Source organism: Heterocephalus glaber, unplaced genomic scaffold, assembly GCF_053883595.1.
Source record: "Heterocephalus glaber isolate CG9 unplaced genomic scaffold, H.glaber_assembly_v1.0 deba00001564, whole genome shotgun sequence".
Classification (NCBI taxonomy): domain Eukaryota; kingdom Metazoa; phylum Chordata; class Mammalia; order Rodentia; family Bathyergidae; genus Heterocephalus; species Heterocephalus glaber.
Window position 1 is genome coordinate 19,058,168 of NW_028258351.1, and position 15,240 is coordinate 19,073,407.

At 48.8% G+C, this 15,240-nt stretch overlaps 2 protein-coding genes and 1 long non-coding RNA gene across 8 annotated transcripts; 1 reads left to right on the plus strand and 2 right to left on the minus strand.

Moving 5' to 3' along the window:
- Positions 1-189: 189 nt before the first annotated feature.
- On the minus strand, positions 190-13,938 carry Plscr3 (phospholipid scramblase 3). 6 transcript variants are annotated; one of them, XM_087191796.1, is made up of 10 exons: positions 13,879-13,938; positions 11,260-11,338; positions 4,862-5,190; positions 4,056-4,239; positions 3,569-3,804; positions 3,444-3,486; positions 3,122-3,342; positions 2,724-2,885; positions 1,090-1,251; positions 190-903 (listed from the first exon to the last, which is right to left on the minus strand). In XM_087191796.1, exons 4-10 carry the CDS (start codon positions 4,060-4,062, stop codon positions 847-849), a joined length of 888 nt encoding a protein of 295 aa, XP_087047922.1. In that variant the 5' UTR covers positions 4,063-4,239; positions 4,862-5,190; positions 11,260-11,338; positions 13,879-13,938; the 3' UTR covers positions 190-846. The 6 variants fall into 6 exon arrangements, with proteins under 6 accessions (XP_087047922.1, XP_087047923.1, XP_021093963.1 ...); XM_087191797.1 differs by lacking the exons at positions 11,260-11,338; positions 13,879-13,938 and adding an exon at positions 5,313-5,463; XM_021238304.2 differs by lacking the exons at positions 11,260-11,338; positions 13,879-13,938 and having other exon boundaries at positions 3,122-3,297; positions 4,862-5,324.
- On the plus strand, positions 5,463-10,721 carry LOC147823898 (uncharacterized). Its single transcript, XR_015443232.1, has 2 exons — positions 5,463-6,539; positions 8,227-10,721. It is a non-coding gene; the product is annotated as an uncharacterized LOC147823898 (long non-coding RNA).
- Tmem256 (transmembrane protein 256) lies at positions 13,924-15,232 on the minus strand. The gene is made up of 4 exons (XM_004857404.4): positions 15,029-15,232; positions 14,589-14,620; positions 14,248-14,328; positions 13,924-14,152 (listed from the first exon to the last, which is right to left on the minus strand). Exons 1-4 carry the CDS (start codon positions 15,111-15,113, stop codon positions 14,009-14,011), a joined length of 342 nt encoding a protein of 113 aa, XP_004857461.1. The 5' UTR covers positions 15,114-15,232; the 3' UTR covers positions 13,924-14,008.
- Positions 15,233-15,240: the final 8 nt, after the last annotated feature.

The following is a 15,240-nucleotide window of genomic DNA, read 5'->3' on the forward strand; positions in this document are numbered from 1 at the left end:
CCTAAATTGCCTTGGTTTAGGCCAGGGCTGCCATAGGTGAAGAAAATTACCCTCTTAGACTCAAGGACATTTGATCCTAGTATAGACTGGATTATGAGACGGGCCAACCCCACCCCAGCTCTCAAAGTTCCCTTTGTGTTTTCCCACACAAATTCTTCTACCCTCCCCTATTACATATATCTTCAAATGTTCAAAAAGTTACAAACTTTATATGAATATAACATACAAAGATGCAGCCTCCTTCCTAGGGAAAGGGAGGGGAGGGGTGGTTAAGTAAGGCACAGGAAGCTGCAGCAAGCACCAGCTGTGGGCAGGGCCCAAGGGGGAAAGGAAGTAGGCACTAGGGCCTAGCCTTTACAGCTGCTAGTGGGGAAGTGGGAATCCCTTCAAAGTGCTATAGTCTGAGGCTGAACTCTTGGCCAGGCTAATGCATAGGAAAGGCAGGATGTTTGCCATCTTTGGCGCTACTTGCCCTTCCCCCACTAACCCTGTGGTAAAACTGAAGTCCTGGGTTCCAAAGGCCTCTCTCCAATGCAGAGGCCCTGGAAGGGGGTGGGAGGGAGTGGGCAGGGAAGTTTGAAAGCCTATATGCCTTTGTGCAGAGGGACCGGTGGGAGGCAGCAGGAAAGGGCTCTCATACATACCCTTCTGTGGGGCCACAGGTGAAGGAGGCCAGGGAAGAGGGCAGGGATTGGGCATCAGGGCCCCCCATCTCTGAGGAACCCCTGTCTGTCCCCTGCAGTGTACATGGAGGAAAGGGGCTGCCTCTGAGGAAGGGCTAGGCCAGAGCAAGTGACCATCTTGAATTCTGGTTGAGGGGATGGTCTCTTCACCCTGAGGCATCCTCTAACTGGTGATGGCAGAGGGCCCAGCACCTCCTCGTTTCTCGAAGAACATGTAGTCCTGAGGGGAGGGCACTGTCAACAATCTGGCTGGGCCAGCCTGGCTCAGCTATCACAACCTAGGTCTTGACCCACAAACCCCCAAAATATCTGTCCCTAACCTTTTCCTAGCAAGAGGTTAGGAAATGCACAAAGCATCAAGTGACAACCAAGGAGTGGCAGGGAGGGGTGGTGGTGGGCAACTCACAATGAGGAATGTGGCCCCCAGCAGCACAGCCTTCACCCTCACATCCAGATCCAGAGGAAATTGTAGGCCGAAGTCATCAGCATCTGTGAGGGCTTCTTGCAGGAGCCCCCCCCACTGCTTGCTGATGCGGCCTACACTGCGTGATTCATCCCTGGTCTTCACCTGTTGGGAGGGAAGAAGACTCCAACTGGGGAGGATGTGACCAATCTCACCTGCTTCCATTCTTACTCCCATAGTCACCATGTATGAACTGTACATGCTCTATACCCCATGAATCCTAACAGCCTTGAGTTTCCATAGGACAGCTGGAGGAACTGAGCACCCTGTATTACATGCAAGTATATAGCAAAACTCAGGGTTCAAACTCAGATCTGTTCTCCAAAGACCATTTATGACATAACTGAATAGTAGTAGGAGAAATGGAAACATGATATAGTCAAATCCCCTTAATATATGGCTGGTTATTGCCTTGATTACGAATGTCCCTGATACCCACGGTTGGTAGAGTCTGTACCCTACACAGAGAAGCCCGACTGAGAGAGCAAAGGAAGCTGACAAAATCCTGGCTACACTTTATCAGCCAGGCAAGCTCTTAGATGGCTATGTCTTCCCAAAAGGATGACTTTTCTCTAGTCTGCAAAGTAGGGGCATGCCCTGTCCAGCACTGCACATGAGTCCCATCTAGAGGGGGTCCAAATCTATTGATTGCAAGGAGGTGCCTCTGAGGATCATGATTTTCACTAATCTCTCTAAGCCCAGCAAAAACAGTTGTCTCTGGTGATGTGGGTGGTAATTCATAGTGATTTCCTGGTCCTTTTTTTATGCCCATTATCTGGTGACTAGGACTGGAGCAATTTCCTATAATATCCTGTCCATCCCCTTCCTCCACTATCCTCCAGCTTGAAGGCACTTTCTGCAGCCCTGTCCCAGGTTGAGCAGGGCCTGTTCCAACCAGCCCTGCAGTCCTGAGGGTGCAGCCTCCATATGGACCATTCATAATTGTGAAAAAGGGACACTGGCCCTCTGAGAATCCATAATCTACACATTTCTGTACAGAGATTACAGAGTTATCTCCTTCACAACTGGTTCCCATCACAGAACCTCCCTCTGACTACCAGAGTGACTCACTTTTTAAAAGTAATCTTAGGTAAAGTACCTTATCGGAAGTGTTGGCAAGTCTACTGGATAATACCTGTTGCTTCTCTCTTATCTGTACAGTGAATTATCCCTTAAAGAACCCTAGCATCTATAAACTGTCTCTGTCTTTAGAAACCAAAATATTTCTCAGGCCTCAACCTGAAACTCTTATCACTTGAGTTCTCCAGGTTCAATTGGTGATAGATAAGAAGAATATCAGTTGGACTTCAGGTTGGATGGGTCAGATTTTTCCCACCAACCCAGGGCTGTAGATAACAATCAACATTGGTTTTGAAGATGAAATCCTTTTTGCTATGCTTTCATAAGACCACGAGACCATCCCATTTCTGAATAGAGGAAAACTGGAAGTGTGGTAGGAGTCAAACAGATTTAGATTGATGACCCCAGGGTCTTGATCTTAGTCAAGCCATCCTGCCTCATGGAAGCTGCCATCTTGGTTTATGAAGATTCAGGAATCTCCCCTTTATTTCCGATACCTCAAAGTTGGTGTCTATGCCACAGCCACAGGTCCAGCAAGGTCCCACCACTCGCAGGACTGTCTGGCGATCGGCATCTTGGATGGAGAACTTAGGGAGAAAGGGATGCCAGGTCTGTAGAACATGGCCAATGGTAGTGCCTGGTGGAGCCTGTACTTCCATCTAGAATGGGAGGCAGACAGGTCATTGCTGAGCCTGTGCACCCTGACCCAAGTCCTCATGGGTCCTGGCACTATCTGGCATTCATTACCTTCTGTCTACCCAAACCCTCACTAAACTTGCCATTCCCTACCTGCCCACTGCCATTAGAGCCACACCTCATTCCAGGCCCTGCCCCATCAGTGCCCGCCTCCTTAGCCCTTTGAGGCAGCCTCTGTACGCCAAGTCTCCAAGCCCACCTCCTGGAGGCCACAGGGGCAGCACAGGCAGCCACAGTGGAGTGGACGGATCAGGCGAAGCACTTCTCGGTCCCCGGAGTCTGCCAGGCGGACACGAAGCGGCCGGCGGGCACCACAGCACAGGCGGGCACAGCAGTTGCTCTCCTCAGCCGCCTGGCCCAGGGGCTGCCCGGCGCCTGAGCGCAATTCATACCGGTTACAGGTCTCCCAGCCTAGGAACGCTGTTGGGGGTGACACGCTGAGGCCTAGGTGCCTTGCCTGCCCAGAAGCCCACCATCTTTGCCAGGGTAATGAGGCCCGGAAGATTCTGCATTCAACTTACTTTCCACTCGCTCAGCCTTCTGGTGAATCAAGATCTGATCAATCTGAGAAGAGCAGGGTAGAGCTGACATCAACTGGCGCACCTGAACTCCCAAGTACCCTCCTGATACCCTCCCTGCCACTCACCTGTGCCAGGAACTCGAGGCCAGAAGGCAGCCCTGGCAGTGGCGAGAAGGGGGCAGGAGGCCCGGGGGCCACGGGGCCCGGCGAAGGGAAGAGAGCGAAGCCAGGCGCAGGGGGAGGCACCTGGGCGGGCAGGGGAGCCTGCACGGGCCCAGGATGCAGCACGGGCTCCGGGTACCCGGTGGTCACAGGGTAGGGAGGTGGGGGCGAAGGGGCGTAGCCTTTGGGGGGTAAGTAACCTGTCGGGGGTCAGGGGCAAATTAGAAAGGTACCTGTAGCCTCATCCCCTTATTCCTCCGAGAGGCCCCGTGGTTCACGTGGGAAGGGAGAAGGATGGGGCAGGGGAGCAGGGCGGCGGCTCCCAGGAGGAAAGGAACGGAGGGCCCCATGCAGCCAGCCAGTCTGAGTACATTCCTAGAGGATGTGTTCCACACCCCATACCCAAGGCCGTGGGGGGATAACGGAGACCCCCAGCCTAGCGCCCGCTTACCTGCCATGAGAGAGGGACAGGGGCCGGGTTGGTGGGATGTCGGTGCCCAGGAGACTTAGTTGTGGAAGTGGAGGCAAGCTCGGAGACAGCCAGACAGACAGAGACAGACACAAAGACGGACAGGCAAACGCGGAGAGCCAATGCGCCCGGCGCCAGCCCAGGGTCTCTTGGGCGGCGCCTAAGACTTGGGGAGAAACCGAAAGTGTCAGAGGGCAGGGCCGGGTACCTGGGACCCTGGATTTCCTCCGGGGCCCCAGAACCGCCCCCTCCCTTTGTTCTCCCATTCTCCTCGGAGGCAGCTGTGGGCGGACGGCAGGACAGATGGGCCCGCGGTCACCCCAACTGCATGACTTCAAAGGAGGTCTTCCTGACCCCAATATGCCCCGGCTCACCTGAAGCCCCCAGAATAGCCCGGGGGCCACGCACTCGGAGACTCCCAGGCGCTCGTGGAGGAGGGTCCGGGGCCTGACCCCGCCCCTCGACCGGCCAGGCCCCACCCCTCCCGGCCCGGGTGGCGCGTCTGCGCAGAGAGGAGGACGCTTCTCCTCTTGGGGTCAGAGGCCTGGGACTTAGCACCCCTGGGTGTTGCTGCGGCCCCCGTCCCTTCCGCTCCGACTGCAGAAGCCGAGAGCTCCTGGGCAACACAGCCAGCCAAACCCCAGCCCTATGACCCCTGCTGGGGCGCCCCTAGGTGCAAGCCCAGGCCACTGGGCTGCGCTCCTGCGAACCAACTGCAACGGACCCTGGGCTCCTCCTCCCAAGGGCGTTTTGGGCCTCGCTGACGCAGCAGAACACCCTTCACTCACTCATTGGCTTCCTGGATTGACTTCTAGCTTTTTCTACCTCTCTAGGTCGACCTCACAGTCTTCGCTCCCTGACGCAGCGGTGACCTACACAGGCACCTCAAAATTACTGTGCTTCCTTCAAGTGACCCCAGCCACGTGGGTGACAGGCCGCCAAACAGTGTCAATAATGTGCGTCAAGTGAGGCTCAGGAGGCCAGAGGAGGAAGCTTGGTCAGCAAAAGCTTCTTCTAGAGGAGTCGGTTGGTCTGCGTCCTGGGTCTGTCCTGAGCTGAGGGAGGTCCGCAGGGGTTTGAACGACTGAGGAGCTCAGGCTGGGTTGGTAGAAGTAATCTGCTGGAAAAGATACCTGTGGTCGCGGTGGTGCAGTAAACTGGCTTTAAAAATGCATAGACAATAAGACAGAACTTGGTCAGGGGTGAGATGTGAAGGCGAGGAGTCGAGGATGGCCTCACATGTCTTTCTAGTAGCGAGGCAGATGCAAGTATCACCCATCAAGATAGTTTGGGAAGCTGGAGGAGGTGGTGCAGGGCTGTAATCCCAGCACTCTGGAAGGCTGAGACAGGAGGATCAAAGTTCAAGCCCAGCCAGGCCAACTTAGCAAGACTGTCTCAAAAAAAAAAAAAAAAAAAAAAAAAAATCAAGAAAAGCAGGTTGAGGGACCTCCTACCCCCATGTCCATATTAATCTGGAATAGTCCCAGCACCCCTCTCTTGAGTTTGCTTAGCCCCTTCCACAGCATTAGTTATCATCTGCTCCAGATCCAAATGCTGACCTTTCCCAGTATCTCCTAGTGCCTTTGACTCTACATGGCTCAAACCTTGAGCCAGCTTCCACTAAAACAGAAACATTCAGAAATCCAACAAAGGTTTAGGGAGTACCTACTGCATGCCAGACAGACAGCATTTGAGGTGATAGTAATACATAACCAGGATTTTTTTGGGGGGGGGGGGTTGGTGGTGAGACCCAGTCTTGCTTTGTAGTTCAGCCTGGCCCTGAACTCACTATGTGGCCCAGGCTGGCCTTGAACTCCTGGCCATCCTCTTGCCTCAGCCTCTGAATGCTGGGATTACAGGTGAGCCCCACCACACCTGGCTCTATATAACTATTTTTTTAAAAGACACTAATGCCGGGGATTTAGCTCAGTGGTTGTGCTGCCTGCCTTGGAAGCGCAAGGACCCGAGTTCTATCCCCGGTACCAAAAAAAAAAACAATTTAAAAAGACACTAATTCCTGACCTCCTTGGCAAATGTGCTAGGGAAGACACAGATAATAGGTAAAATTGATGAGAAGTCAGAGGGTGGTAAGTTCTATGATGACAGAACAGAATGAGGAAAGCAGAGAAGAGAGTGTTGGACGAGGTACAATTTTATCATTTTTTTTTTTCCTTCAGTGCTAGGGATAGAACCCAAGGCCTTCCGCTAGGTAAACATTCTACCACTGACCTACACCTCCAGCTTGGGCTTGCCATTTTTTATTTTATTTTGTCTTGTTTTTTAGATGCAGTCTTATTGTGTTGCCCACAGTGGCCTTGAACTCCTGGGCTTACGAGATCCTCCTGACTTAGCCTTCCTAGCAGATGGGACTATAGATGTGTGCCACCATGCCAGGATGGATTTGCAGTTTTAAAGAGAGCTGGCTAATAAAGTATCACTGAAAAATTGAGCAAAAACCTGAAGGAGGTGAGCAATGAACACCATGTACAGTGGGTGAACATTGTTTTAGGCAGAGGGAACAAGGGAACAAGGTCAAAGGTCTTGTGGCAAAAGTGTGTTCCGTGAGTAAAAAGGAGACCAGTGAAGCTGGAATGGAGTTAATGAAGGGGAGGGTAGAAAGGGCAAAGGAGGCTGGATTACATACAGCCTTTGCAGACCAGCAGACTATACTCTGAGATGGGAAGTGGTAGAGTGATTAGACAGAGAAGAAATAGGAGACTTAGGCATCAAAACAGTAGTTCTCAACCCTGGCCACATGTAGAATCATCTGAGATATTTTAAGAACTACCTCTGCCTGGGTACCACTTCATAGCCATTAAATTTTACTTTGGGGTAAGTTGTGCAGACAGAGGAACGTTTTGAGAATTCTCTAGATTTCAATATGCAGCCCTGGCTGAAGACTACTGTGTTAGAGGGATCTCTTTCTCTCAGGCTGCTTTGTCAAGAGTAGTGCTATGATTTATATCTAGATGTCCTCCAAAGCCTCATATGCTCATAGGTGGGGCTTTTGGGAGGTGATTGGATCATGGGTCATGATAATCATGAAGAATGCAAGAGTTGTGGGGTTAGGAAGGCATCTACCCAGATTTCAGAAGACGGCCTGGGAAGCCAGGCAGTGTGCCCGAGAAGGCAATGTGTAAAGCTGTGAGTGTGAAGCCAAAGGTGCAGTGGAGACCCCAGAAGTCTGGAGAAGGCAGGAATGTGGATCATCTGAGGAAGGAGTGAGCAAAGCTAGCTCAAGAAAGAGGCCATGAGGGCTGGGGATTTAGCTCAGTGGCACCGCACCTGCCTTGCAAGTACAAGGTCCTGAGTTCAATCCCCGGTACCGAAAAAAAAAAGAAGCCATGAAGGCTGCAGCCACCAGCAGTGCCATAGGGGCAGGACTATCCAGGCTCTAGGGTCTTTGGAGTTCACATGTTACCTCTATTGCTGGACACGGAACTACAGGATTTACTGTTTCCCCTGCTGGATGCTGACCTTGCTTTTGTCCCATTACTTTTTTCCCTTCTATTTCTCCCTTTTGGAATGGGAATGTTTACCCCAAGCCTTTGTATGTCAGTAGTATTTAAAACTTTCTTTTCAGGGGCCAGGAATTTAGCTCAGTGGTTCCACCACCTGCCTCACAAGAGCAAGGTCCTGAGTTCGATCCCCAGTACAAAAAAAACCCAAAAACATAAAACTTTCTTTTCATTTGTACAAGGGCTCACAGCTAAGAGCTTGCCTTAAATCTCGAGGAGTCCCTGCACTTGGACTTTTCAGCAATGGTGAAACTGTTAGGACAGGCAATTCTTAGATATGGACTAAAAAATGCATTTTGCATAAAAGGATGTGCATGAGTCTTTTGGGGTCCAGGGACAGAATGTTGTGATATATATTTTTTGAGGGGATTGGTCTTGCTATGTAGTTGAGACTTGCCTTGAACTCACAGCTTTTTTCCTGCCTCAGCCTCCTGAGTGCTGGGATCACAGGTGTACACCACCATGCCCAGCCTATGGTTTATATTTATATGTCCCTCCAAACCTCATGGGCTCATAGGTGGAGCTCTTGGGAAGTAACTGGATCATGGGGGTGTGATAATCACCAATGGATTAGTCCACTGTTGAGTTTATTTTTATTTTTGTTTTTTTGGTACAATCTTGCACTTGCGAGGCAGGCAGCAAAGCTTATAGCTAAGTGTGATGTTGAGAAGTGAAGCCTGGTTGGAGGAAGTGGTCACTGGGGCATGGCCTGGAAAGGTCTGTCTGCCATCCTCCTCGCTTGATCCAGCTGTCTGCTTCCTGCCTGCCACGCCATGAGCAAGCCTCCTCTGTGCCCTTCTGCCAATGCTGCCCTGCCTTGGAGCCAGCCGACTATGGACTGAAAGCTCTATATACTGAGCCAAAATAAACTTTTCCTCTTTTAAATTGTGGATGTTGAGTATTGTGTCTCTGAGACAAGAAAGTAAGACAAGTAGGCTGTAAATAGGCAAAGGCAGGAGGAAATTTCTTTTTTTTGTGGTACCAGTGATCAAACTCAGGACCTTGAGCTTATGAGGCAGGCACAGTGCCACTGAGCTATATCCCCAGCCCGTTTTTGATTTTTGAGATAGGGTCTCCCTTTGTAGCTCAGGCTGGCCTCAAACTCGAGGCTGCCTCAGCCTCCCGAGTACTGGGATCACGGGCATGCACCACCACACCCAGCTTGTTTTTTTTATTTTTGAGACAGAGTCTTGGTATGTAATTCAGGCTGGCCTCAAACTCATGGCAATCCTCCTGCCTCATCCTCCCAAGTGCTGGGATTATAGACATGTGCCACCACACCCAGCATTGAATGACTTTTTTTTTCTGGAGGGGGCACTAAGACTGAGGTATTGAGGTCTCTACATGTAGCCCAGGCTGGCATCAAACTCTCAGTCCTCCTGCCTCAGCCTCACGAACACTGGGATTACAGGGGTACACCACCATGCTTGGCTGTCAAATGATTTGAGATATGGTCTCACTAAACTGCTAAGTTGCCAGGGATAGGCTTGAACTTGTGATCTTCATGTTTCAGCCTCCTAGATTGTTAAGATTACAGGTGTACACCATCATGACCACCTTCAAATGAATTTTTTTTTCAAATGATTTTTAAAGGGGCTATTTTTACTGCTGAAATTTGAATTTCTTGGTTCACAGAAAAGAATTTATCTCTATGAGTTAAGAGAATTTTATTCACCGCTTACCCAGGTCCTAGCTGCGTAATATAGAATCTCTCTTAGCTTTCCTTTTCACAAACTTGTAGAGATGTTCAGAAAATCTGACACAATGTTTAAGAATTATAACTCTCATTCATATTAATGCAGTCTTGGCAGCCATTTGTGTGTGTGTGTGTGTGTGTGTGTGTGTGTGTGTGTGTGTGTGCTAGGGGTCAAAGTCAGGGCACCTACTAGGCAAGCACTCTATCACTGAGCTACATCCCCAGCCACTGACTTGCCTGTATTTTCCTGTCCCTGGCTTGTCACCCTTGACCTGTGCATTTTGAGGACCTTTCCACTCAGTTACATGTTCTAGGTAAAGTCCATACCCTGAACCACTTGTGTCCCTCACTTTTGCTTTATTTTTTTGTTTTGCTGAGACAGAGTCTCACTATGTATCCTGGGCTGAGTTTGAACGCACTATATAGTCTAGGCTCAGAGTGCTGGGATTACAGGTATACACCACCATGCCCAGCTCTCTTTTATTTTAAACATGGGGAACCCAGGGCCGGGGATGTAGCTCAGTGGCACCATTCCAGTCTGGCAAGTGCAAGGTCCTGAGTTTGATCCCTCGAACCCGAAAAAAACAAAACTGAAAGTTGGTGAACTCAAAATATAACTCTTGAGTTTTCTGCCTTAGATTTGTGCTTCCTTCAAATTAACCAATCCCACCCTGTCATGGGGAACCATAAAAATAGCTAACACTCTGTACCCCAATAAATGCTTCAGCCCCCTACTTCCCTCCCTCCTTTGTTCCCATCTGTGGGCTGAGCATCTCCTCAACGGCTTCCCCCTTCCCTCAGTCAGTATGCTGGCCTCTTCCCTCTGGGATATGCAATCTTTTCTCCAGTCTCATGAGTGTCCCGTGCTGTACCACAACTGACTACAGTAAGTCCCCAACTTACAAACATTCAAGTTGTGAACTTTCACAGATACAAAAGGATCTGGCATTACAAACACTTGTAGATGCAAACAAATTGCAGAAGTAACTCACATGTCTGCCAGACATTGTCAGTTTGCTGCTGTGTGCTTACCACACAGTGCAATAGTGTAAGGTAGTACAGTACTCAGGGACTTACTGTACTTCTGTGTGTTTGTTTTTTGTTTTCTTGGAGACAGGGGTCTTGCTACACAGTTCAGACTGGCCATGAACTCACTATGTAGCTTAGGTTGGCCTCAAACTCGTGGCAATCCTGCCTCAGCCTCCTGAGTGCTAGGATGGCGTGAGCCATCACACCCAGCTGTGCTTGGTTTTTTAATGCTTTACACCGTATGTTTGTGTCAAAGGTGTATAAGACTCACTTTGTCAGACTTCCAAACAAATCTGAATTAATGAATGTTCTCTGGGAATGGAACTCATTTGTAAGTCGGGCACTTACTGTATACCAAACCTAACTTAAATACATCACTTAATAAATCACAATAGTAAAAATAGAGACCAAGTATCAAGCAGGCTTTATTTATTTTAGTTTCCCAAGAGCCAGCCTACTGGCAGGGGCAGAGCTAAGGCACTGAGGACCTCGATATGTGGAGTGTGGTTACTCCCATGCCTAGGTCTCTTCCAGGATGTTTGTCATGTGACCCAGATGCCACCTAAAATGGATAGAAATGCCAAACCAGGCATGGTAGCGCACACCTATCATCCCACCACTCGGGAGATTGAGAAAGGAGGATCACTGCAAGCTCAAGGCTACCATGGTGGGACACACCTGTAATCCTGTCATTTGGGAGGCTGAAGCAGGAGGATCGCTATGAGTTCAAGGCCAGCCTGGACTACATAGTGAGTTCAAGGCCAGCCTGAACTACTTGGTGAGAGCCCCCCCCCATCTCAAAAACCAAAACTAGGGCCGGGGATTTAGCTCAGTGGTTCCAGCGCCTGCCTCTCAAGGACAAGGTCCCGAGTTCGATCCCGGTATCACACACACACAAAAAAAAACAACTAAAAAATAATTTGCTGGGAATGGTGGCACACACCTGTTATCCCAGAACTCTGGAGGTTGAGGCAGGAGGATTGCTGTGAGTTCAAGGCCAGCCTTAACTAAATAGCAAGACTCTGTCTCAAAAAAAAAGAAAAAAGAGAAACAAGGAAACCAGATTGTAAAGATATGGAACTGGATAAGATTACCCAGAAATTGTAATTTTGAGAGTTTACATACTTTTTATTTGGTTTTTTTTTTTTGGTACCAGGGTTCGAACTCCAGTCCTTGCACTTGTGAGGCAGGCAGCAGAACCACTGAGCTAAATCTCCAGCCTACATACTTTTTAATTAAAATATTTGTGATACATAATGAATATATTCATCGTGGGGAGTTGATACATATACATAGTGAATCAATCCTTTTTACTTTCCCTTTCTTCTCCTCTCTCCCTCCATCTCTAGATACTTTTCCCATCTGCAAAAGGCCTACCTGCCTGTTTCTTATCATCCTTTATTATTTTGCTCTTTCAGTTATTTATACTTTGGGCTTCTCATATCAGAGAAACCATGCAATATTTAACTTCTGTGTCTGGTTTATTTTACTTAGTATAAAGGTCTCAAAGTGCATCCATTTCCTCCAAATGACTCAAATTTATCCTTCTTTATGGCTGAGTAGTACTCCATTACATATATATGCTATATATATATATATATATATATATATATATATATGCCATTTTCTTTATCCATTCATCTGTTGGTAGATGTCCAAACTTTCTGAATGCATACATTCATGAAAATTATGTCCTCAATATATTATATACGTTATACTTTGCAAAACATACATAAAAATGGAAAGTTAAAAGGAAGACTTAAACCCTTCAGGAACTTACTGTTGTGCTACAAATAGAGTCCAAGCAACTTACTACCCTCTGCAAGGCCTGCACTGGCCATTAGGACTCCTTGGTCTACTACATGGCAGCTATTCTGGATTTGCCCTTCCTCCAACTCACCAAATTTTGTCTCACTTCAAGGATCTTGAACTGCTCTTTTCAGTCTGTCTTGCCTATTTTTCCTTCTGCCTAGAATATACTTTTTCTACTCTTCTCATAGTTACTTCAGCTTCAGTAGGACCTCCTTCCCATCTAAAGGGGAGGGGACACCCCTCACTTCTAGGCTGTTCCACTGTTCTTTTTCCCTCAAGCAGGTAGTACACCTTGCAATGACATATTTGTGTGTTTAACTGCTTAAGATCTGTTCCTACTGCTAGATGGGAAACTTCATCAGGAAAACAACATTATCTGTCTTGCTGGTATTTTTCTGTGTGGTAAGATTGAGACAGGGTTTTGCTGTATAGTTCAGACTGGCTTTGAACTCACTATGTAGCCCAGGCTGGCCTTGAACTTGTAGTGATCCTCCTGCCTCAGCCTCCCACCTGACGGGATTACAGGTGTGTGCTACCACGCTTTGTCTTGCTCATGATTGAACCTCCTCACAATGTGTCTGAAACACAGGATAAACATTGGGTTACTAAATGTTGTGCTCCTAAACATCTTCCAGTTCTCTCTACGCTGTACTAGTCCAGCTTTCCTTGCCATTTTTTGTCCCTCCTCTCCTACTTAACTCAGCCCACAATGAGGATGAATATTGGCCCCTAAAGTATTCCCCTCCCCACCTCAGTCCCTTTGTTCATTGTATGTCTTCCACACAACAAGCTCCTTTAAGGATTGTCTCAAGCACTATGAATCATTTTCTGATCCCCAATACATGTTGTTTCTGCTTTGAACCTCAAAATATTTAGTAACTTTTCCTGTCCAGCTTTGCTTTAATCTTCACTTCTAAAGTAAGTGAGTGTGCAACAAACTTACGGAGTGACAGAGCTGAAAACTTCTACCCTACAGTAATTTTCAAATTGTAGTGAACATCAGAACTACATAGCAAGCTTAATAAAATGCAGATTCCAAGGCACCAAAGAGAACTTCAGTAAGAATCTACATTATTTTAACCATTCTTGTGAGGTTTTTGTTTTTGTTTTGAGACAGGGTCTCGCTTTGCAGTGCAGGCTAGCGTTGAACTCACTATGTTTTTTTGTTGTTGTTTTGGTACCGGGGATCGATCTTGGGTCCTTGAGCTTGCGCAGCAGGCGGCGAAACCACTGAGCTAAAATCCCTGCCTTGAACTCACTATGTAATCCAGGCTGGCCTGGAACTTTCTGGCCTCAGCCTCTTGAGTGCTGGGATGACAGGCATGCAATACCATGCCCAGCTTTCTTTTAGTTTTTTGAATACAGGTTGTTGTTTTTTTTGTGGTACCGGGGATCAAACTCGGGACCTTGTGCTTTCGAGGCAGGCAGCGGAAGCACTGAGCTAAATCCCTGGCCCTTCTTTTAGTTTTTTGACAAAGGGTTTCACTATGTAGTTCAGAATGGCCTTGAACACACTATGTAGCCCAGGCTGGCCAGGAACTCATAGTGATGCTCCTGCCTCAGCCTCCCGAATATTAAGATTACAGGCGTGTGCCACTATGTTCAGCTATTTCAAGCATTCTTTATGACTCTAGTGCCCACCAGCTTAAGAACATCATAACAAGTTACCTTAAAGACAGCAGAATCCCCAGAACCAAGGTTCATTGATAAGTCTTAGAAAAGGGAAGGGGCTCAAAGGTTGAATCCTTACCTTTTCCTTTCCAAGAGTTTGGTTTGATGAACAAAGGCTCCAAAGTTATTTGCTTTTCCTTTTTTAATTCCCTTTCTGTTCCAACTTCCCACAAAATTATCCAGAAAAACCCAGTAACTAAAAGGAGACTTCAAAGAGCCAAGGTAAACCAGCCCAAGAGAAGCAAGCTCCCTCCTGCTGGGCCCAACATCTGGATGCTAGTGTCTCCACTCAGAGCCTGGTAGTAAAAGCTGGTGCAGAATAAGGTGGTTCCAGAAGCTAGCAGCAACCCGGCCTGTAGGAGACACAGACAGAGTAGTCTTGTAAGAACAGGAAAGAATGAGGGGGAGTGGATGGGCTTGCTCAGGATTAGGCAGGGGGACAAATTACCCAGAGGGGCTTTCTGCAATGGGATACCCCTAACAGGGCCAGACTGTGAAAGAAGTGGTGTTTGTTGGCCTTGTCAAAGAGCTGTAAGAAAAGAGACACGGGGGTCTTCCTAAGCAAAGCAGGCAACTAGATCCCATGGTGACACACGAGATCAAAGTTTGCCACCCCACCCCCAGCCTTAAGTCCCGCTTGCCGCTCCCTCAGGCACCCACATCACAGGCTTGTAGCATTTGCTGCTCCAAAGACTCTCACTTTCCCCTAGCCCCCACTTTCCTCATGGACCCTAGACTCTGTGCCTTCTTAGACCAGCGAGTCGGGGAGCCCCAGCGCAGTTATTTCACCTCCTTCCCGTAGGCATCCGGGAACTGAGCGCCTGTAGAGAGGAGAGGCAAAGGTTATCAAACATAGCGCCAGGCCCGACTGTCCTCATACGCGGGATACCCAAGTGGACTTTGTGAGAAAGGGCGACCCCAAGGAAGCTACCGATTGGTGGTGGAAACAGTCCTGGGAACCAACTGGACCCGATGAAGGACTTTAAAAGATTTAGGACAAAACAAAAAAAGATTTAGAGCTCAGGGCCGGGATTTAGCTCAGTGGCACTGCGCCTGCCTTGCAAGAGCAAGGTCCTGAACTCAATCCCCGGTACCACAAAAACAAATTTAGGGTTCCGCGGACAGTCACGGGGTGGGGAGCGTGGGACACTTCCCATAGGCTCTGCCCCTGCATCAGACCCCCAGAGGTCGTCCCTTGCATGTCCCAGTTGCGTCCCCAGGTTCCTGACCGTGCGCCCCGTAGGTGGCCAAGCCCAAGGCCCCAGCTCCTGACAAGGCACCCAGGCGACGGAAAGCAGCTCCTGGCCCGGCCATGGCGGTAGATGGTCACGTGCGGGACAAACACCGCCCAGGCCACCCAAGAGGACAACCAATCCCGATCACCCAAGCAAATAAGGTCCATAGGTGCCCAATGAGAGCCGAGTTCATTTCCAGCACCCGA

Excerpts from the sequence above, each read along its gene's own strand:
- Plscr3 (XM_087191796.1), bottom strand. Across the intron at positions 3,487-3,568 it reads GCCTCGAGTTCCTGGCACAG|ATTGATCAGATCTTGATTCA; the intron begins GTGAGTGGCAGG and ends TGCTCTTCTCAG. Across the intron at positions 1,252-2,723 it reads GCATAGACACCAACTTTGAG|GTGAAGACCAGGGATGAATC; the intron begins GTATCGGAAATA and ends CCCTCCCAACAG.
- Tmem256 (XM_004857404.4), bottom strand. The coding sequence starts at position 15,113 with ATGGCCGGGCCAGGAGCTGCTTTCCGTCGCCTGGGTGCCTTGTCAGGA. Across the intron at positions 14,621-15,028 it reads GGCCACCTACGGGGCGCACG|GCGCTCAGTTCCCGGATGCC; the intron begins GTCAGGAACCTG and ends TCCTCTCTACAG. Across the intron at positions 14,153-14,247 it reads ATTGCAGAAAGCCCCTCTGG|GCCGGGTTGCTGCTAGCTTC; the intron begins GTAATTTGTCCC and ends TGTCTCCTACAG.